At 43.2% G+C, this 23,136-nt stretch overlaps 1 protein-coding gene across 1 annotated transcript in view; it reads right to left on the reverse strand.

Moving 5' to 3' along the window:
- Positions 1-4,628: 4,628 nt before the first annotated feature.
- The window catches only part of PID1 (phosphotyrosine interaction domain containing 1), a 52,817-nt gene continuing 34,309 nt past the window's right edge, over positions 4,629-23,136 (reverse strand). The window contains exon 2 of the mRNA XM_009977587.2: positions 4,629-5,170. Coding sequence (XP_009975889.1) covers positions 4,694-5,170 — 477 coding nt within the window. The 3' untranslated portion in view covers positions 4,629-4,693. The remainder of the gene's footprint in view (positions 5,171-23,136) is intronic.

Genomic DNA, 23,136 nt, shown 5'->3' on the forward strand with positions numbered 1-23,136 from the left:
GGTAATACCATGTGGCTGTGGGCTATGGTGAGACTAATGCCACAGCCCAGGGCTCCTTCTGGCAGACACTGCCAGTCACAGACGTGAGGAAGAAGGGAAACAGCAGGATGCCACTTCAGAGCGAAGAGTAAAAGCACACTGGAGCAATCCTTTGCATTTCTATCTATGGCTTCTGTGCGTTGCTCCCAAATGAAGCCAGCACTGTTCACTGAAACCTAGAGCGTCCTCAAAAAAAAAAAAAGACAACAAACATCCCAACAAAGGTACTCTCTGCATAATCCACACCCACATGTGATTTAAGAACCATAGAACCATTTGGGTTGGAAAAGACCTTTAAGATCATCAAGTCCAACCATTAACCTAGCACAGCCCAGTCCACCACTAAATCATGTCCCTAAGCACCATATCTACACATCTTTCAAACACCTCCAGGGATGACTCCATCACTTCCCTGGGCAGCCTTTTCCAATGCTTGACAACCCTTTTGGTGAAGAAATTTTTCCTAATCCCCAATCCAAACTTCACTGGTGCAACCTGAGGCCATTTCCTCTTGTCCTATCATTTGTTACTTGGGAGAAGAGACAGACACCCACCTCGCTACAACCTCCTTTCAGGTAGTTGTAGAGAGAGATAAGGTCTCCTCTGAGCCTCCTTTTCTCCAGGTTAAACAACTCCAGTTCCCTCAGCCACTCCTCGTAAGACTTGTGCAGGACCTGCCTTTCATAAGGCCATGCTGATGCAGCCTGCTCATCTGGTTGTCCTGTACGTGCTGCCTGATGGCACTCAAGATGGTCTGCTCCATAACCTTCCCTGGTACCAAGGTCAGGCTGACAGGCCTGTAGTTCTCTGGATCCTCCTTCCAGCCTTTCTTGTAGACGGGTGTCACATTTGCTAACTTCCGGTCAACTGGGACCTCCCGTGTTAGCCAGGAGTACTGATAAATGATGGAAAGTGGCTTGCTTGGTGAGCACTTTCGCCAGCTCCCTCAGTACCCTTGGGTGGATCCCATCCAGCCCCACAGACCTGTGTGTGCCTAAGCGGTGTAGCTGGTCGCTAACCATTTCCCCTTGGTTTATGGGAGTTTCACGCTGATCCCCGTCCCTGCCTCCCAACTCAGGGGGCTGGGCATCCGGAGAACAACTGGTCTGACTACTAAAGACTGAGGCAAAAAGGCATGAAGTACCTCAGCCTTTTCCTCATCCTTTGCCACTATGTTTCCGCTCACATACAATAAAGGATGGAGATTCTCCCTATCCCTTTTTTGTTGCTAATGTATTTATAGAAACTTTTTTTATTGTCTTTTATGGCAGTAGCCAGATTAAGTTCTAATTGGGCTTTGGCCCTTCTAATTTTCTCCCTGCATAACCTCACGACATCCTTGTAGTTCTCCTGAGTTGCCTGCCCCTTCTTCCAAAGGTCATAAACTCTCCTTTTTCTCCCTGAGTTCCAGCCAAAGTGGCCTGTTCTGCCAGGCCGGTGTTCTTCCCCTCCGGCTCATCGTTCGGCACATGGGGACAGCTGCTCCTGCACCTTTAAGATTACTTTCTCAAAGAATGTCCAGCCTTCCTGGACTCCTTCAGGGCCAACCAATCTGCCAACCAGGCCTGTAGGCTGCCCTCCGCAAGACCAAGGTGGCAGTTCTGCTGACCCCCGTCCTTACTTCTCCAAGAATCAAAAACTCTGTGATTTCATGATCGCTATGCCCAAGAAAGCCTCCAGCCATCGCATCACCCACAAGTCCTTCTCTGCTCACAGCCAGCTGGCCCAGGGGGACGCCCGCCCTCATTGGCTCACTCACCAGCTCTGTCAGGACGTTCTCCTCCGTACACTCCAGGAGCCTCCGAGACTGTTTCCTCTCTGCTGTATCCAGCAGACATCAGATAAGTTGAAGTTCCCCACGAGAACAAGGGCTAGCGATTGTGAGACTTCTGCCAGCTGCTTAGAGAATGTTTAATCTGCCTCTTCATCCTGGTTGGGTGGTGTATAGCAGACTCCCACCACGTTATCTGTCTTGTTGGCCTTCCCTCTGGTTCTTACCCATAAACACTCAACCCTATCGTCACCACCGTTAAGCTCTAGACAACCAAAACACTCCCTAGGGACTGTGGGAGATGGGATATTTTCAGCAGACCCCAGAACCTTAGAGGAAAGACTATGACTGAAAAACCAAATGGTGGCAATATTTCTGCCTGGCTGTGCTCTGTCCCAGACCACTTGGTGAGAAGGGCAGGCTGTGTCAGCCAAAAGGATTGCACCCACCCCCACGGCAGGAACACACCCCGTGATTCGAGTATTTGGCTCCAGAAGTGGAAATCCCAAACCCAAATCACCCACCACAGTCCTCTGTAGGGCAGGCAGGAGCCATCTCAGCTCTTGTGTGTGAGCAGAGCTTGTATCTTCCTTCTCCCCTTCCCACGCTTGAGCAGCCCCCCAGTTAAGAGCTGGGACTCGCAGCCAAACCTCTCCATTGTCGGCAGGGATATCTGGCGGAGCAGATGAAGAGGGATTTTGCACGCTGATTCCCAGCAGCTTTGGTGGCAGAGCAAGTAAAGAAACTAACACATGGTTACAGCTCCGAGCAAAAGAAAGTGATTTGTCAGAAGCTGAAGGATGTTTTGCCTAATTTTGTCTTTGGTCAAAAAGACAGATACATACATGGCAGGACTCAGATTTTTTTTTTTTTTGACCAACATATAGTCCGTACATGACCCCCCACATCAAAATAAGCATTGTGGGAAGAAAAAAATATCTAATTTTTAGAGCCATATTTGGAAACACTGGGCCATCAACAGTTTCACAGAGAAACAGCTCTGGTGATTTATTTCTCATCCCATCATGTAATGTCACACTGAGCCACTCTGTGATTTCTGTAAGCAGGGCAAGATCCTGCTCCTGCTCAGCAGAGCTCATTTCAACTGGCCAGCTGTGTGTGGGGAATATCTCTGTCACCTCCTGCAAAGAAAAAAGTATAACTCATGTCCACACACAGCAATAATTTACCTAAATACTAAAAGAAAATAATTTTAAAATATTAAAGGTAATTCTCAAGGAGGCTGATGTAATATTAAATTGAAATACATTGACATTTTCATTCCACTAAACGAAATGAACACAGAACCCACACATATAAAACAAAACCACAGAGTTTGCATTGGAAAGACAGCTTAAAACTCCCAAGATTTAACTCCAAACATTTCTTTTTTATTAAAGTATGAATGCATTTATGCTGGAGAATAGTTTACATACATTGTAAAGCAACAAGCATATTTTCAAGAGGTGTGGGCCCTCCTCAATACGTCTCCATGCTCAATCCACATGCTTTAACACTGAACTCACACATATACTCTCACACACAAACATACAGACCCACAAAAGACAGACACAGAGCTATCTGCTTCAATTAGCTTTCTTTTAAGGCTTCTGTAAGGTGCCCTAGTGCCCCTAACATTACCATAATTATGAACAAAATTGTATAAAGGAGCAGCACTACTTGCAAACTATTGATCTGTTCTCTGCCTCGAAAAATATCAAGTGAAACAAGTTTTTTATCTTTTATTTGTACTTTATTAAACATCTGCATTTAAGAAAGGCATGACTGTTTATCTGTGAACAAGGAAAGATACGGGCATCTTAACATGAGCTTCTCAACCAGAACAGATGCTCAAACCTGACTCCTAAGGGACTGTTTCCTCTGATCTTTACAGTAACGCAGCCCTGGCTGTGCAACGAGGCACTACCAGCTCCATCGCACCAGGACCACTCAACCAGCAATGCGGAGACAAGTAACACGGAGTTGAGGCTACCGTGCTCGTATCACTTCAGACCTGAGGTTGACAAGAAGTCACAGTTCAAACACTGACAGACTCAAGTGTATCTCAGCTCTTACCAGTGGGCCCCCCTCCTGCAGAGCAGATTAGGGTTGGAAAAAGCAGAGATAGTGGTGCTGGCTAGCTCACTGTATCCCTAGCCATCACGGAGTATTTTTGCCCACCTCTTTTTGGTATTCTGCAGTTTATAGTCTGAAACTGCAACTACTGGTGCTGGGTGAAAGACGTGGCAGCAGGTATATTAAGAAAACAGGTACAATGAATAAAATAAAGAATAGCATATGATATAATGTGTACATACAAGCATCTTCTTCCATTTTTTAATCTGTGAAATGTGAATTAACTGCAGAATGTCAGGCCATTAGTCTAAAAGGCTATGTACGGTTGTCTTAGCCTACATACGATCAAAGGATTTTTGTGATGCATTATGGCGAAAGATTCTTCAGGAACCATTAGGGCTTTCCAGGTCTACTTGCTCTTGTGCATCAGCATCAGCCCCCAGCTAGGAATGCCAGAGAAGCAAGTAATAAAATTGCCTGACCAGTCTTGTAAGACAAAACAGGAATGAATTTACTTCATGGTATGCACCTGAACTACAGAGACATGAAAGGGACAGTGATGGGTGGGTGAGAGACATGGAGGAGGGAGCTTTTTTCTCACTTTTACAACAGCAGCAGAATTCAATGTAACATAATTATTTTAATGATGCATATCTGTAGGTACTGAATTGCTCTTTTGATTAAAAAAGCTGGTCAGACAAATGTTTGGCAGTCCTTTCATTCCCCAATTTCAGTTGTTGCTTATTCATCTATCGGCTCTCATACCCTAGGCCATTTCTGCCTTTGCTGAGCTGTGAATGAGTTCAGTCAGCCATCATCAGATTCAAATTCATGCGACACTTCCTCTGACGAGCTATTCCTGTGGATCCGGCCATCGCTTTTCATGCTGTGAAAAGTCTTCTTAAAGGCCTCCATCATGGCATGGGCCAGCTTCTTGGCCTCCAGCTTGCTCTCACACTCTACAGCATGGCAGTCCATCTGGTAGGACAAGTCATCGTTGATCTCCCTATAGACCCAAGCAAAGATGTTTGGGCTGACGTTGTGGTCAGCAGTGCAGTAGGCTATACGTGCTACTTGAAAGGTATCCATGTGGACTGTCGCCTCGCCTTTGAGGTCCAGATGATGCAGCCAGACTTGGAAAGGGCGAATTTCCAGAAGGGCGTTAGCTGGGTAAATATCCTCACTGGTGAGCGTGTGCTTCTTCCATAATTCAATGACTGGTTTCTCTGTGCAGCCTGACAAAAATTGCATCCCTGTTGTGGAAACCTTACCCAAATACGTAACCTGCAAAGAAGAGCAAAGATAGGTCAAACACAGAGAGTAGACTCTGGTGTTGCTTTCTGCCATCACAGAGAATGTTCCTTTGCCTGGACAATAAAAGCACCATCCCACTCCCTTCCCCAAATTCCCCATCATCTTCAGGAAAACAGTTTTCAAACTGCTTTCTAGATATTTGCTTTTTCTGATGCTGAGGTCACCGTTCAAACCCAGATGTTAAAAACATTCAGTCTCTGAGTTTCAAGAGATTTCACTCTCTTCAGCTCCCCTGGAAAGTCCAGCTTCAGAGCCCATGACCTCTAAGCTCATGTCAGCAAGTCTAAGTGCCAGCAGAGCAGGCCCTAAGTAGCTGTGATGCTAACTGCTTTTTTTTTTTTCTTTCTACTTTATTCAGATAATTTATTTGTATCATATTTCAAACATTAATATTAGGGAGACTGAGACATTCTCAGTTTAATAATGCAAGGCTGCAGGGGGTCAGAAAAGCATGATCATAGCAGAGGGTTTTAAACTCTTTGAATGTTTTTTCCCAAAATGATCCTCTTTTTCCACCACTTCTGCAGTTTCTACTTAAGTATTAAGCCAGGAATAGCTCAAAGCTGCTCAAAACTCTATCTTTGAAATTTATTACACCAATTTAAGAAAAAATGCTTTAAAAAAAAAATCTAGTAATAAATCTCTCAGTTTAATTGCATCATCTCTGTGCTTTTCTGTCTAGCTCTTCTGATTAAATATCCTGTTATCTGATCTGCACAGAAAAGCAAGGTGTCTTTAGTGCCCTTAGTGTATTTTGTTCACCAAAAATCAAATTCACTGAGAGGTCCATATCAAAATTCTATATTAAGCCTGTGCAGAAACATTCCCCTAAATCCGTGCAGCTGCTAAAGAGGTTTTCTTCCACTTACAGCTGAATAGAAGATTATTTTATCTAGGAAAAGGGATTTTCTCTGGAAAGACAGATCAACACTACAGAAATACAATTATGCAGATTATTCTATTTATTGCTGTTGTCAGAACAATGCATTCAAGAACAACTATATGAGAGTAAAGTTGCTTCTAATTTGTCTCTTGCAGCAGTAACTGCTTAAGACGGAATCTTGTGCCCCTTACTTGATGTTTTATAATCTCATGTGCATTTTACTCAAGGCATTTGGAGAAAAAAAAGTAATCACATGCACTTTCAAACTAATTTCTTCAAAATTCTGTATTAAACACATAGTATCAGCTATTTCTATTTTGCATATGCTTTAAGAAACGCAAAGAAAAAATACGGGATTTCCACATTTAAACACATTAAAAAAATCATACCCACAAGGAATACAGGATTTGTACTCTATGCAAACAAAATTTTCTACAAGAAAAATATTTTGATGCAAGCTTCATAGGTTTTGTTAAACTCTGAGACCTAAATTAAGCCATAATTAAGGAAAAAGCTTACAAAACAGTATTGGAAGTCTGCGTGGCTTAATCACGCCTGCCAAAAAAGCAATTTCATAGCACTGACATTTCAAAATGGGAAGTCTTATTCTTCCTATAAACATTCATGCTTTGCACTGGGAATATGTTAAATCTTATAAAGCTTGATACTTTTTGGAACAGTGGAAAACACAACAGCTATAACAGTTAACAAGACAAGACCTATCAGTGTTTTGCTTTATTTTATTTTATTAGTGATGAGAGCTGAGTTCCCTAAAGTACTGTAGAATAACTTAAAAGAAGACCTCAGAGCTCATAGTGCCAACTAAACATACAAACAGACATACGAGACCAAAGAGGAACACATCTGAACCACACTGTGGGGTATTTCAGCATACATCCACAGTCATATGGCTTCAAAAAGATCAAGATCAGTGTGCAGATTTGCATGTTCAATATTTTCTCCAAAGGTTTGCTCGATACCATTTCATATCCACAAGCCAGCTAAGAAAAGACTAAAACACACCTTAAATTAACTGAGCATTTGGGGTCAGAGTCAAAGCCCACTGCAGTAACAGAAGTCCTTCACTGACTTCCAAGAGATTTGCACAAAGCCTTTAAACCCTGAGGAACAGAGAATTAGCCTCTTGCTCATGCACTTTGTCACTGTCTAAACACAGTTTTGAATCTCGGGCCACAGGAGAGATGCTGCCATCGCTGCAGTGTTTTTTTTTCCCCTCAGCCACGGTTTGGAGAAGACTGGTATCATTTGGAGGACGCCGAAATAAGCACCTCTCGTTAGTGCACAACAGTAAATGCAGGGAATTGTTTCATTACAGGCTTGTCTGCAAGAGGAAGCTGTTGACAGCACAGGAGCTGCCGTGCCGCAACGATGTGCTGAACGAGAGAGGAGGGGAAAGCAAAGGCAGCTACATCCCCCTTCAGAAGCATTAGTACGGTCCTTCCCAGGCACTTAGTACTGCTGAGCTCCGTGCCGCAAATTCACCCCCAGCACACAGAGCATCGGCTTCTCAGCACGGACGACTCCCAAGTGATGCTCCAGACACCTCCAGCAGCCGAGGAGCAAGACCAGAGTCAGTTGTCACATGGGAGTGTAAATTGAGCGTTAACGTTCTCTCTGCTCCTTCCCTGCTGCTTACTGCAAGCCCCTGTTGGCCATCAACCCAGGCGTGGGCTGGCTGAGTGCGAAGTTACAAAAAAACAATGTATTTTTTTTACAAATAAAGTACTTGTATTTCACAAAGACAAGCAGTGAATTACTCTGAAAGCAGCCAAGGCAAAAGTAACTAATAAGAAGGATGAGATGATGGCTTGTTTACCAAAATGGAAGGTAATGGTCTGATTTACTGTCCCGGTTCTGTCACAGTATAACTGTCTAGGAACCTTTGGAAAGTTGCTTCCTTTAACACCACTTTGGATCTCCGTTACATAAATTTCATTTTTCCTTTGAGAATACATTCATAAATATTTATAAGGTGCTCAGACATTACAACAAGGAGTTCCCAGGAGAGAGAATAAACAAAACCTCTGGTTTAGAGTCTCTCCTGTACTGTGTCTTACATAGAAACACCTACTAATGTTATTTTTTTCTTTTTAAACATATGACCATTTTTTACCTCGTTGAGATACAAGCATTTCAAAAGAGCAGCATTAGTGAAGCTCTTAGTGAAGACAGATCACTTCATGATCCCCTGCTAAAGGCAGTACAGGGATACAGGGGCTGACGAGACACCTCGAATATTTGACACAAAAAAGGTAGCATCCTGTTCAGATCAAAGTTTTCTTCATGATTAAATGTAATCTGTGTGTTATCTGTTACATACTAATCCATCTGGAGCTGGCCAGTTTTGTAACTCAGATATTAACATTTGCATAATTGCAGGGACAGTACCAGCATGAACCAAAACCAGCAAAAGATGGACTTATGGGGCACTTCTCCCTCAGCTCTCAGTTACAAGGTTATTCCAAAAGCCATGCTCCCTGCATTTTGGCTCCTACCTCATCACAACTCACAGCACACCCGCCTTTATTTAAATGCCCAGAAACCATTCACCGTACACGTCATTTTAGAGTAACATTATTACAGTACAACCATCTTCCTTTCTGATTTCCAAGTTTGCCAACCAAAGATCAAAGAATAGATTATTCCTTCCACTATCAGATAGAGAAGAAAATTATTTTGAGGCAAACATTCCCATTGGTGGTCTTTTCCATTAAAATCGATGGTGTCTGATCAGTGTGAAGCCAGCACAAGTATAAAAAAAATAAGAATTTCATCATTATTAATACTCACAAAAACCAGATGTGAAGGGCACAGAAAGACGTTATTGTTATTATTACTATTATTATTATTATTATGTGTGCATGTGCAAACACACACCAAAGAAATGCCTAAACAGAATCAACTGTATGGCCTTACTAACTTGAGAGTAATCACTGCCAAGGTCTGGCAACAGCCACAGCTCAGGCTGAAAGCCACATCTGTGACAATACAGCTCTGACCACCAGCCAAAGTTCACCAGCACTGAATAATGCTTTTCCTTCCTCTGAAACACTAGACAGTCACCTGGCAGAAGACATCAGTGCAGGAGGCTGACTTATTTGTGACAGCATAGCATGTCCTAAAGCAAGTGTCATCCTGCACATACCGAGGCCAGTACCTGCATCCCCTCCCCTCTAGCCTCACTGCAAGGTAGAGTAGCTACAGGTTGGATGTAACGTGTTAATTATGATCAAGCTGTTGCAACCTTTACTTGTTTCAGACACTGCATTTCAAGTGAGAAAAGGAATAGAAAAGTCAGCGCAATGCCACTGTATTAAACAATAAACATCTTCCAGAGGTAGGAACGTATTTCTTTATGGCACTTTCAGTCCTTTGGTTTGTGCGTTCCATCTTTCCCATGGATTTCTGGAAGACAGAACTCACAACAACTTCTTGTGCATGTTAAAAATTATCCACATTCTTTCCAGCCTTTCTATGGCAAACTGGCATTTTCCATCTGATCCTTCGCTCCCTGGCAAGCCACTGTCACCCAATACAACATAAAATACACTTGTGGTTTCAGCACTTCTGCGCTTGCAAACATTCAAACCTTCAGCAAAAGCCACAACGCTCTGAAGAACTCCTTATTTCACCCTAGAGATTTGCCAATACCAGTGTCAGTATCTGACAAAACTGTCCTCAACAGAAAAATGCTGTGCCTTTGCCCTTTCATAACACAGCTACCAGTCATCTGACATGTAGAGATGTCTCATGTCAAAGGACATGAAGATTAACCAATGTCATCTTTCATGCACTGTCCTGGACACACAAAAACATCAGTATTTTGACATTGTCAACCCCTTCAGTCCAGTAACATATAGTAAAAATATCTTTTAATAACTAGGCTCAAGAGCTTACCAACTTTGAAAAGACCAATACAGCAGCTGCCATAGACATTTTTTTCACTCCTAGCACAGCACAATTTGTCAGAAGTAATATGGGAGTTTTACTTTTCACGCTCAATTCTTCTCTTTATTATTGACCTCACATTGTTTACTTGCGGCTCGTGTGAGATAAAGAACAACCTTGCTTCTGCATGTGTTGATCTGGCCTCAGATCTGAGACTCCCCTATGGACTGTAAGTCCGTACTGCTCCTAACTCATGAGCCTCAGTTGGGCACGGAAAGTTAGGCGGCCTCATTTCTTTTTCTCCCTCTGTTCCCTATCCCCAGTCCATAGACTATCATTGCTCCAAAAGGGCAGTTCCAAGTTGTAAAGAGGCGTAATTATTACATGCCACGAGGGCAGATGCTCTCTTGGCACAGGAGTTTGGCACAGGAACACGTATGCACACAGGACTCCAGGCTCTCTCACTATTCAAGACCATGATCAAAGAGCCAGATGGAAAATTTAGTACTTAATTATTTCTTTAATATAAGTACTTCTTCCACATCAGATAATAAGGGCCTTTGTCAACAAAATTAACAAAGAGAACAACAAAATTAAAACAAATAGAGCACTGAACCTGAGCCAGCAGGTTATTTATTCTGCATATTTGCAGTCACCAGAGGATGTCCTAGAGGATCTTGAATCCTATGCAAATCTTAGAATAGGTGACTGTTTCTTTTGTCAATCTATGTTTTAAAATAAACATTCTTTTAGCCTTAAACCTGGTCTAGTTGCAACAGATTATGCTTGACCCAAGACAGTAAGATATTCCTCACTTAATGGTGACGCAAGCAGAGATAATAAGATATTTTCTTCCTGAAATTAGAAGAATTTCTCCTGTGGCAACTTCGGGCCATGTGGTAATGAAAAAACAACGGGAATGGTCTGTGTCAGGATGCACAGGTACAGACACTCCAGTCAGCATTAAATCCCCATCTGGTCCCAGCCAAGAAAGAAGCACCAGCCTAAATATTAGATAAACTCATAAAACGTTTAAAAGAAATACAGAGGAGACTCAAAGAAAGGAGCAGCCAAAAGCAGCTTTGGGAGGAAGTGTGCGTGTCGTCTTCTGAGTTATCACTGTAACACAGATAAACATGCAGATGCTATCTGGGTTAGCGACACAAAAGCACACGCATGATGAGAAAGCCTAAGCTTCACCCAGTAGCATGCAAGTATTGTTGACGCCAGAACAAAGTAGGTTCGATCTCCACATCATTATCAGGTCTGGAAAACACTGCAAGAAGTTGCTACTCAGAAAATTTGCACTTAGGCCTCCCTGTGCCGCAGCAGCCAGCCACACCACCAGGCACTGGGCTTGGTGAAGTCCAAAGCTGTCTAGATACAGTGCCTCTGAAAAGCATCAGGAGATTGCATTAGGTATGGTGCTGGTGGATCCCAAACATCACCTTTTTTAGTTCAGAGACAAAAATACATAAAAACATATGTAAGAAAAAATGAGATTAAAAGGGCATGTTTCCCCATGGATACTGCCACCTGCAATACCTCCCCTTCACACAGCATGTTACTCTCCCATCCCTGGCCACAGAGCTTCGCAGAGACTCTCCAAGAGGAGCCCTGGGCAGCCTGGCAGGACCCACCAGGACATCCGCTGGTCCGTCAGGGCCAGGGGTTGCAGCGCAGCGTTTGGACAGCCGGCTGGGAGGCAAGGCGGCTGGCCGGGAGCTTGGTTGTGATGGCAGCTTGCCCAAAGCCTGCGGTGCTTCTCAGGCTGGGGGACCAGGGAGGGTCAGGGCCCACCAGGGAGTCCCACAGCTTTCAGCACTGAAACTGGATTTTTTTTAATCCACAGCAGAGCTAGGACACGAGCGGGACAGGCCTGCAGTGGGCTGCCCAGCAGCTCAGTCAGTCATGGCACATCTTTCATTTCCGTAAAAGCAAATTTAGCTGTCGAGTCATTTGCAACATCTTTAATTAACACATCCAGCTCCTGGCATGGGGGAGCGCCCCGTGCCAGCTGGGGTGCCCGTCTCGCCACAACACCTTGGTGGCTTGGCTCTTGGCTCTCCTCACCCTCAGGCACGGCGACTCTGCCTCAGGCTGGCGGCTTTGGGATTTAGAGCCAAGAACTGCTTTTTGACTCTGGAGGAAAACCAAAAATATCCCAGACATTCCACTGGATCACTGAGCAAATACTCTGAACTGCAGTCAAGCAAGTAAGCCCCAACACACTCACTCAGTTAAGGAAAAAGGCTGCACAGTTTCCCTCTGCCCATCACTGCCTCCTCACCCACACCACCCGCCGTCCAGCCAAACCTGTGCTGCACAAACACCAGTGTCTTTGTGGGAACTGCTGGGCTCCTTAGCACACTGAAATACTCAGTAAATGCAGTAACGTGGCTTACAGAAATATGTGAAGAACTATTCTATTTTGGAGACGAAATTCAGAGGGAGAACAGACTGAGCTGGGCAACCATTTAATGGAAAATAACCACTGACTCTGACGGCTGCCCTCGTGTTCAGGAGGGAGAGGAAAAAAACGATCAGTAATTAACGTCTGATTTATTCCGAGGAATCAAAGAGTAGCTCCAGGAAAAGCTGGAAGTGTCAGTACCTCTTCGGCAGTTAAGTCAACAGCCAGCATCTTACTCCTTTAGCGGGAACAAAGCTGAACCTAAGCCTTCAAACAATGCTAAAATTCCCCCTTGAAAACAAAAATAATAAACAAGCCAGCAAGAAATGCATTTAACTCTTTACATCTTCAGAAGTCCTTCAGAAAAACAACTGCTGGCAGCAGCTGCTCCCTGCCTCTATCCGTCTGTCCCCACGACCACGCTCACAGCAGCCCTTCGCAGGTGCCTTTATTTTCCCACGTGTTCTTCAGCTGTGACCATGCAGCAGATCCTGCCGCAGCTCAGCCCCAGGAAGGCCTCATCACACAAGTAAGGTGTAAAGCAATAGCGTGGGGCAGCCACTTGAGACATAACTCAATGTTCCCACTAAATTCTTTTAAAGGACACAAGAGCTCTTTGTAATTTTTAACCCATCATTATTCTTCCAGGTTTTACAGCCTCCATGCTTCCAGGTAGCTGTAGCAGATGAAGGAGAAGGAAAAGCTGGGGCACTATGAAAATGCCTTTTTTTGAAAAATGCTCATTCCCAGTAGAAAAAAAAACCCAATATATTACCAATTTCATTGCTGCTTCTGAGCTAGCCTAGGAAAGCCCTTTAACACAGCTGCAGGCAGAGCAGATGAGTTACTGTGGTGCAGGCTGGGTGTCCCAACATCCAGTCCCATATCTGCCAGGGCAGCATCTCAGGCAGAGGGTTTTTCTAACAGAGGGCAGAGCTCACCCACAAAGGACCTCTCATCCCTCAGACACCAAGCACAACACACACTCCAGGGACTGCGGATGATGGACGTCAAGCACAGGGCACATCTCTGAGAGCCTGTCCCAGCTCTGAGCAAGACACCCAAGAGCACACAGACAGCCCAGAGCCCCCTCTTCCCAGCCAAACCAAACCCCAGTCCTCCCAGAGCAGAGCTCTGCCAAGTCTCCTGCTGATTGCATTTGGGGAGAGGAGCAGGGGACAAAAACCTCTGCACAGCGCCTAGAGGAGCAGAGCCCTCCTTACTTCACGCAACTAGCCCCATCACCGACACCAACCCACACTGCCTGGGGAAGAAGGGGGAAAAACATTGACATTTGGCAAGTTTAAGATTTAGTAAATAGAAGTAGTGGAAAAGAAAAAAAAAACACTACCCTTGACAGCTTAATTTGTAAGCTCTGCGAGGAACAAAAGCAAACAAGAAAGCCCTCTGTCTCCACAGCCAAATAGCCCAAGCAGCATAAATGAGGCAGCAAGCAGATCTCTCCTTCAGAAACACAACCCTGAGAAACACAATGGTCTGAGCTTTTCACCTTTCATTACATCAGGCTACTGCTCAACAAGTCCCTTCATCAACTACCCTGGGTATCAAACTACTGTCCTCAGTTAGACCTGAGAGCATCTAACTTATATCCAGCAACCAGGAGCCTCTGCCTCATTGGCAAAATGGTTAATCAAGCCCAAACACAACATCAGCAGGAGCCAGCTCTGCTCTCTGCAACCTCCCGTTAGCAACAAAAGGATCGTCTCTTGCGTTTCATTTTCCACTGGACAGGAAGCTCTTTTTGTGGTTTGGCTTGTGGGGATGAGTCTGAAATGAAATCAAGTGGAATTGGCAAACTGCAACTAGCTTGCAGTCGGAGACACTTGGGTCCCCATGTGAGTGGAAGATTTAGGCTGCAGTATTTAAAACTTGAGAAATCAATTTAATTGTAGCAGTGATTTTAAAATGTTGTAATCCAAGACATAACTGAATGAACAAATACATCGATCATACACAACCTCAGCAGGGCTGCTGGGCACCCTACTGTACAAGTTGATGATTACTTTTATTCCCAAGTATTTTCTTTATGTTGCTATTTAGATCACTTTCCTCTTTTCATTGTCTCACATAATTTCCTTTCTCTGTGCCCAGTTAACACTGGGTTGAAATTAATTCTTGGATAAGCCAGTTCATTTCCTGTTGTCCTTCAGGAGTCTTCCCAGGGTGAGGAGAGATGCAGAGGCAGCCAGAGAAGTAAAAAGAAAACCAAGCCACACTGTAGTCACTAGCTGCAATTACTTGGAGTTTCCTTCACACAAAGTCCTTCCAAAACCTCTCTTCTACCACCTCAAAATCTTCACTTTGAGAACATCCCTTCTGCCAGGAGAAAGTGGCATAAGTTTGTATGATCACGATCTCCCTCAAACAAACATCTACCTTCACGTTTATGTTCCAATTACACACAAGCTTTTTCCCCTACACATTCTTTATTTACATGAGGTTGAAAAAAAACATGGAAATCTGATTAAGCAACTCATCGTGTTTCAGAAAGCTTTTCAGTCCTGGGCTCCTCACAGCTGTTGTCTTGTAACAGAGGGAAGGTGCCTACAGGCAGAAGGAGGGAGCAGGCAGTTTGCTTTTACTTTGTTTCCTTTCCTTTCCAACCCACAGAAAGCTCACCTTGGCACCAGTCCTGCAAAAACTTCTCCAATTGTACTTAATGGAGTGTGCAAAGGGCGAGTACATGAATGGCTATATAACTTGGGCCACTGTTTCCACTGAGGAATGTGCATTTTACATACTTTCCAAGACTTTGGACACTGAAGTACTCCCAGAAAGCCATGCAGAGGGCATGTTTTTCAGGATCTTTTATGGCTAAGAGATCTGTCCTCAAGGTTTCATTCTTTGAGCATTCCCCATGAGATCCTTGTGTTTGTTCTTTAGTTCTTCCTTTTAAGAGAAGATGCCAAGTAATAAAACTGAACAAAGCCTACGTTACTAAGACATTCCATTCCGGAGACCAAACATCTCAACTGCACTTGCTTCCTGGCACAACTTGACAACACCTGAAATTAAGAGCAAAAGGGAAGGGAGCGAGCTTCACGGGCCTCTAAAGAAGACTACAAAAAAGTGTCAGGCCTACATTTCACGAAGAACAGAAGAAAAATAACAACAACTAAACCATTTCAATTCTTTCTCCCACAGCCCACCTGAGTGCCATAAGAACAGTAACATTCAAAAAAAAAAGAATGAAAAAATTACAAAACAAACCACAGACATGAGAGACTCCGAGAAATAGCAGCACTTACTCCTGCCATCCTCCACACACCACAAACAAAACTCATTCCCTGAAGAGAAAGGGGGAACACAGAAATATCACCCCCCATATAAACGTTACTATACCCAGATCTGCAGTCTCCTATTAAGGTACTTGGTCATTAGTTTTACACCTCCTTCATGCATCACTATGTGAAATGAGTTCTTAGCAAAACTCATTAGCAAAACTTAGCTAGATTTTTCTAGCTCTCAAGTTTTAGCGTCTCCAGGAAGTCTTATTCGAAGGCTGCAAAAGAAGAAATACAGTGTCTACACTGGGGTGGAGCTCTTACACTGCAGCAAAGAAAAACAGATCTTGCATATTTCAGCGTAATAAAAAGCACTGAATAAGTCATTAAAAAGAAAATATAGTTAAACAACTCTTTTATTGCTAAATGAGCCCTGAGACAAATATGCCTGATTTATCATTTATGTTTCTTTGCGATATCAAATTCTGGATCAAGGCCATGGCAACACAGGCTCCGCACAGACAGAAAGAATACAACGTCGCTGCCTCTAAGGTTTATGATACTATATTACAATTTAACCAGAAATTTCCCACTCAACAATGTGACAGTATGTTAGCAGACCAACAAAAGATTTTCAGAAGAACAAATACGTCCCATAGAGTATAATGATGGAAGACAATGGTGCCACACAGTTTTTAATTCATTTGCAAAGCCGTGGTTCGCAATGCCTCCAAGGTCCTGTTTTCACAACAGATTTAGTGCTTGCCTGTGCCTTCCAAACAGTCACTTTCCATTTGGATAATGGAAACCAGGACAGAAAGATCTGAAAGCAACCCTTAGCCCCCATGAGCATCCAGTGAATTGGGTATTCATGCAGGCTACCTGGGCTCCAGAGAGGTTCATCTCCAGGGAATTCTCTGGGCAGCAAGAGGTTTTTTACAGCGGCACAGGGGGAGCCTCCTTCCTTTTCTGGCTAATTTAATCACAGCATCACCTGTGCACCTCTCCAAAAAAGCTACATTGCCTCCAACCCATTCTCTTGGCATGTATTTCAGGTCTAAGGCGACGAGCCTACCTAGCAACTACAAAGCACAGTCCTTTACCACCTGAAGCAAAACCAAGACGTGGAGAATTCTATGGTGTTAATTTCAGCCAAGATGAAAGGAAAGACCAAGCCTTGGTTTGGAGAGCCTGGAAGGTGGCACTCCAAAGTGGAGGACTGTCTGGAGGAAAGAAGGAGAGCAGGGCAAAGGTCCTCTTCTCTGGGGAGAGCTCTACTTATCACTGCTGCAATTGACATCATCTATTACAGCAGCTTGCTCCCAGTACAATTCAGATGGCTGCAGGTCAGATCCAATCACTATTCACACCAGTTGTACAGCAAACTCCTAGGAGCTCCCTTCATATCCACAGTTTATCTCTCTGGTATTACAGAGGTCATTGCTTTTACAAGGGGCAGAAAATTCATTTTCATAGTTTCCACTGGCCCTGAAGTTGACTTTGCAAAGACAAAATCTATAGTGACTAGCCCTGCTGTTGATCTGTTTGACAAAGGACAAACCAGTGCAAATTTTAGGGATAGAAGGAAAAAAAATAAACTATTTATGATGGAAGTAAACCTTTTACTGTTTTTCTTGACACTTATTGGTCTTCGTGCAACAATAAATAGCTGCAGTTAAAAATATAATAATCAATAACATTATAAAAAGGCCCCAGTCTTGCAGTTCCCAGCCAACCAAAACTGCCATCTGGATTTAAAAAATTGCTCCAATTTCTATTTGCAGGGGATTTCTCTATTTATATGACCAGTGAGAAAGAAAGGATATACAGTAGTAAAACACAACAGTGGGATAAATACTGACTCAGAGAAACTGCTGAATCTGCAGAGCATCACATTCTTCTACTGTCCATAGTCTATATTGCTTCAGGAGAAGTTAAGGTAAAAGAAATACAGCAGCAGCTCCACTCATCCCTATTCTCTGTCTTCCTCCTCACAGTCTGGCAGTCGCTGGGACTACATGGCCAAGCCGGAGGGAGCAGAGAGCCTACCAGGTGCTTTGCCACTGAAGCTGACACACCTTTAGCACCAAGTTGCTGCTTGGCCTACCTGGGGATGAAGGGTCAGTTCTGGATAGAGCAACACTAACTCCCTGAAATCACTCTTCAGCATGACAACAGAATACAGCTTCCTAAAGCAAAGAACGTCACAGGCTGCCTATGACACTGTCTCGAAGCAAAATACATCCATCCTATGAAGCACAGGATATTCTGTGGCATAATAAGCTCAATGAGGTCTCACCACCCAAAAGTTAACGTATTGCTAACTATGACTGCAATACATATCCAGTAAAAATCTCACAAGTCTGATGATTGTTTTCTATATAAACAATTACTCAAATGCTTTCCATTAACAAGGTGTTTCTCAGCTCTGTAACAAATAAATACTTAATCTTAACCATTTACCATCATCCTACGCTTACAGCTTTCCATATAAAATTATTTAACAGAATAAGCAGATCTTTTAAGAGCTTAATAGTTCTGGATCATATAAAACTAAGAGTCCAACCAGTGCATAATACTTTCTCCAGCACTTTCCACTATCAGACAGAAAGGGAAGAATTAAGAAGCAGGGTCGGAACTGACAAAGCAATGGCCAAGACTGGAATAACTGCCCACAGGGGAAGGTTTCTCTTCCCAAACAGCAGGAACCAAACGTTTCAAGGCATTTCAAGAAAGCCCATGGGTTTAGAGTGCTCTCTCCCTTTGCTTTGAGATATTCACAGAGAGATTTTCAAAAGAGCACAGATAGCAACACGCGTCAAGCATTTTAAGAAAAGCTGATCACTCTTTCAGTATCTAGAAATACAGAAAGAAATTTGGCAAGAGAAATCGGTGTGTGCATTAACAAGAGAGGAATTACTCATCTTTTAAAATTCTGTAGCTTTCCCCATTAGGCTGAAGCAAGCAAAGTCAAAGCACTCCTGTTCCTAGGGAGCCTGACACAACACTGGTGTGAGACACAGTTGTACTTCCATTCACAGGATTAGAGCCTTCGTTAAGTCTCTCCTAACAGTCTGGTTTCCTATTGAAACTATTATTTTGGTTAAATACTTTTAAATAGAAAACAACATATATTTTAGGTTTAATTATGCATGAGCTAAATATGACAGCATAATAGAGAGAAAACAGCATTTGGGGTAACATAGCATTTAGATTTACTTTATGCTAAAAATATAGACATTTACAGTAAAAGCACACACTGTATTATTTGTCTCATAACATCTATCTCTAGCCTTCCACTCTTGTTCTCTGCTGCTGCCTCATCAAAACAAGTTGGTATCTCCTGGTGGGCCGAAACCAAGTAGTTAATTACAGTGCAAACCCATAAACAGGATTGAAGTTCAAGCCATGTATGCAAAACTCAAATCTGAACAGGCCAACCTAGCTATGCCTGTGAGGGAATGCTATTTACAAGAAAACACCCTGCTTCTACAAGTAACTCACTAAGAAAAAAAAATAGGAAAAAAACAACACAAAAAAAAAAATCCCAGTGTTTTTTACTCCAGGCAAGGGCAGCCAACACACGATGTTTCTTTGGAGGATCTTGTTTACCTTTTCTTTCCCAAGGAGAAAAAGCTGAAACAGAGGTTAGTCCCCACCTGAAAAACCAAGTACTATGGCAGACAACATAGATTATAATCTGTCTTTGTGGTAATCGTTAACAAGGTAAGATTTTTATTTTAATTTAAAAACTGTAGATACAAAAAACCTGCATCTTCGTTCTCACAAAAGCACCAAAGAGAAAGTGTCTCCACATTTCAAACATCCACAGCATGAGCAAAGCAGCCCCTCCCACGGCAGGAAGATCACACAACATGCACTAGTGAATTGGAGCACCAGCCCTTCTGGGGACGAACTCGCTAACGCCCAGAAACAGCATTAATTCATCATGTTGTAATGCCTGTCACAGCCTTAGGTTCCCAAGATCCCAAATTGTTCAGCAGAGCACATAGACAGCTTCCTGTCTGCATGCATGAAGTGATGCTATGCTATTCTATCAGGGTATGATAAACATCTGTATGTACTACAAAATAATTCCATTGAATTATTTATAACACCTTTCTTCTCAAAGAAGCATTTAGCAAGCTGTATCACTAAAGTATAAACAGCAGCTGCCTACACGTCCCTGTACACCCCAAATCCAGAGTTAAGGACAGGAGGTGATGAATAGTATCACTAAGGGAAACTGCAAGGGCAATTTATGAGGGAGCAGTGTAATTAATCGAAACGCAAATCAGGCTCTAGCAGTCATGCTCAGAGTGCTACCCTTGCAAAGAGAGACACAGTTTTCCAACGATTGCAGCACTTGGGACGCGGTCTGTCTTATCCACAGCACAATGCCATTAGGAGAGGTGTCTCCCAATAGCATGGGGAGTGCTGCCTTTACACCACCACGTCTGCTACACTCCCACCCACTTTGCAGAGCAGGTCCTGGCTACATAAACATGCAGGAATCAGCAAATACAAAGGAGAGGTGTTCATGAAGCAAGGTACTTTCTTGCATCTGCCTTCTTTCCTGCCTGCCATTTACTCTCCTGGGAGGAAAGGAAGGAAGCAAAGTGCCATCCTGGCAATAGGCAAGTGCCCCACCAGCACTGCCCGCACCATCTGGGCAATGGAAGTAGGTGTGAGCTGCATTTGCTTGGGACAGAGCCCAGACAGACCGTGGAAGCTATGAAAACCACAACAAGTGGGAGCTTTCTATAGGGAAGACTGGAAATGTGTGGAACAGGGAAAAAGCCACGACCTGACCCCAAGAAAGCTCTTGCTGGATATGCAGCTGTTTCCAGCGCGGCTCGCAAACCAGAGTACACCCCTCACACGGAAGTGCATGGAGGATCCTGGATGATCCATAAGGATATTCCTAGGCTCCTTATAGCCACTCGAATGGAGTTAATCTGATCATAAACCAATTATTAGAATGAACACTGAAAGGTTTATCCAGACATTTTTAATTTAAGGTATTGGGAAGAAATTTTAGAAGGTGAAGAGAAGAAATTCCATGGAGTGGTCCAAAGAAAGTGCATCTCAGGGGTGGGTCATACCATAGAGGATACCAGCCAGAAAGGCTAATAAAACAGAGAAGCTGTGAGATCCCAGCAGAACTGCCACCTGTGCTCTCCTGGAGGTGGTCCAAGAGGATGACGCCACGGTACCATATGCCAAAGCAAAATCTACTCTCCATGTTGTAAGGCTGCTGCACTTTGGAAAAATACATAACCAGCATGATTAGGTTTAGCAAGTGAGAACTTGAGAGAAGACAAAAGTCACTTTGGCTACTACTTATAGATTGAGTTTAGACTTGTATTACAAACTGTCTGGAAGAGATCAGGAAACCAAACATTTCTCTTTTATGTAGAGCACAAACTTCTCTGGAGTTTCTTTTTAAAAGGAAATTGGCTTTTTCCTTTTATGCTTTAGGCAAAGGAGACATAATGTCCTTCACACTTCTCAGTTAACGCTTAAAACTCTTACACAACACAATGTCAGGTATAATAAAGATCTTGCACTTGAACTAATTAAATCAAGGATGCAATGGCAAGAACAGGTTTCATCTTGCTTGTATTCTTCTCCAGTTCCAGCAACTAAGCTGCCACTTTCAGGCATCTGCTTTTTTTGAAATGAAAATGAAGTAAACAAACACACTGTAAAAGAACAAAATAAAAAATTTGTATCCAAGGGTGTCCTGAAAATGTGGAAAAAGAGACAAAGCTCTGGGCCTTGCCAGGTGGCACAATCATCATTTTAGGCCTGGAAAAATTCTGCAAGAATCAACAAAAGACCAAGACAAATCCTTCCACATAGATGGATAAAGCAACGCAAAGCAGCTTTCATAACACTTAAAGACCTTGACTTAGGTACGCGTACAGTCACTGTCCTTGACCACTACATAACCTATTAGAGAATGCAAACTCTTGTAATCCCAGTTTCTTCTACTTTATATGCACTTCTCAGCAGATGATTCTCAGATGAACAAAGCCTTAAGCACACCTGAAGAACATTTTTTTATCACATGCATAGCACTGCTGGAAAACCAAACACCTCCTGTTCTGAAGACCCACTGAATTCCTGGTTAGAAGGAGCCATCACTCTTCTCTTTTCCAACAGATGATCAGCTTAGTAACTTCAATAAATGACTGTAGTTTGTTCGTTTGTTTTAATTAAGAAGATAGACTGGTGTCCAAATATTTGATAGCAAAGCAACAGACAGCAGGAACTCAGCAAAGTACCAGAGCAAAAATGACCTTGGGCTTCCCAGTGCTCCATGTCAGCCCATGTGGATTTACTGAGCATTTAGGCAGCAGAGCACAGCAGTGCTCTTCCCCACTCTCCTCAGAGTGACTTCATGTAAAAGAGCAACGACTGAAAGGAAAAAATGATTTTGACACCCTTGAACAAGAAAAAGCGTAAAAGCTTGTCAGGATCCCTGGGTCAGAGAGAAAACCAAGGGCAGAGCTGGGGGCTCTGGTAACACATGAGGTAACAAACACCACAGAGGGGAAACAAACAGCAGTAGTAATAGCTTTCCAAAAACTTTATGAGTCCTATGATATAGTCTTGTTTGATCTGTCATAACCAAGATAAGCTAGCCAGTAAACAACTTGAAGCAACTGCATAGCCCTGGCTCTGGTTAATGGCTTGAATATCAAGTTGTCATATGGACGTCTATCTGCAGTATTTCATACTGCCCTGAAGTTATTTCTAGCCATTGCCTAAGAGGAAGGTTGTTTGGGCTTTGACCCGCCCTGCACTCAGTCACCAGCGTTTGTGAAGTAGAGGAAACAAATATGATTTTAACCTCTGGCACGGTGCACAGAAAGCCGAAACGTGGCAGCCAGCACAGTCTCTTGCATGTTGATGTCCATCATTTGAAGCAATCCCCATTTTTTAATGCTGAAGCCGTTTTGATGTCCACACCTTCATCTCCTCCTTCAGCTGCACAGTCTATGACCACTTTCATTAAAGGACTTGGACTGAAACATTTTCAGAAAACACATTTTCAGAAAGCTCAGAGACCTGACAAGAAACTAAAAAAGGCTTCATATACTGTGCTTTCAGTGTGGAAATCTGTGTTTAGCACATATAACTAGATGCCTGATACACCAGGTTTATGCACAGTGTGGTATTACATCAATGTCACATAAGGAGACGTGAGAATACTACAGCATTTCCCATAACAGATGAGAGTGACGTCGTGGTGCCATATGGTGAATAAGAACCAGGAGCCAAGATAAATACTGTGCTGTCTCTAACGTAGCTGAGGCACCGTTGTGACAGCTGTGTTGCACCAAAACCAAAACAGAAAGGAATCAAAATCCATTCTGCTGGCTTATAAAGTCTTCCAGCATGATCAAGCTTATTAGGAAGGAGAGCTCATGGTCATACACAGATGACACGCTTGCTTGGGTGACTCAGATTAGTGAGT

Source organism: Tauraco erythrolophus, chromosome 11 (genome assembly GCF_009769465.1).
Source record: "Tauraco erythrolophus isolate bTauEry1 chromosome 11, bTauEry1.pri, whole genome shotgun sequence".
Lineage (NCBI taxonomy): Eukaryota > Metazoa > Chordata > Aves > Musophagiformes > Musophagidae > Tauraco > Tauraco erythrolophus.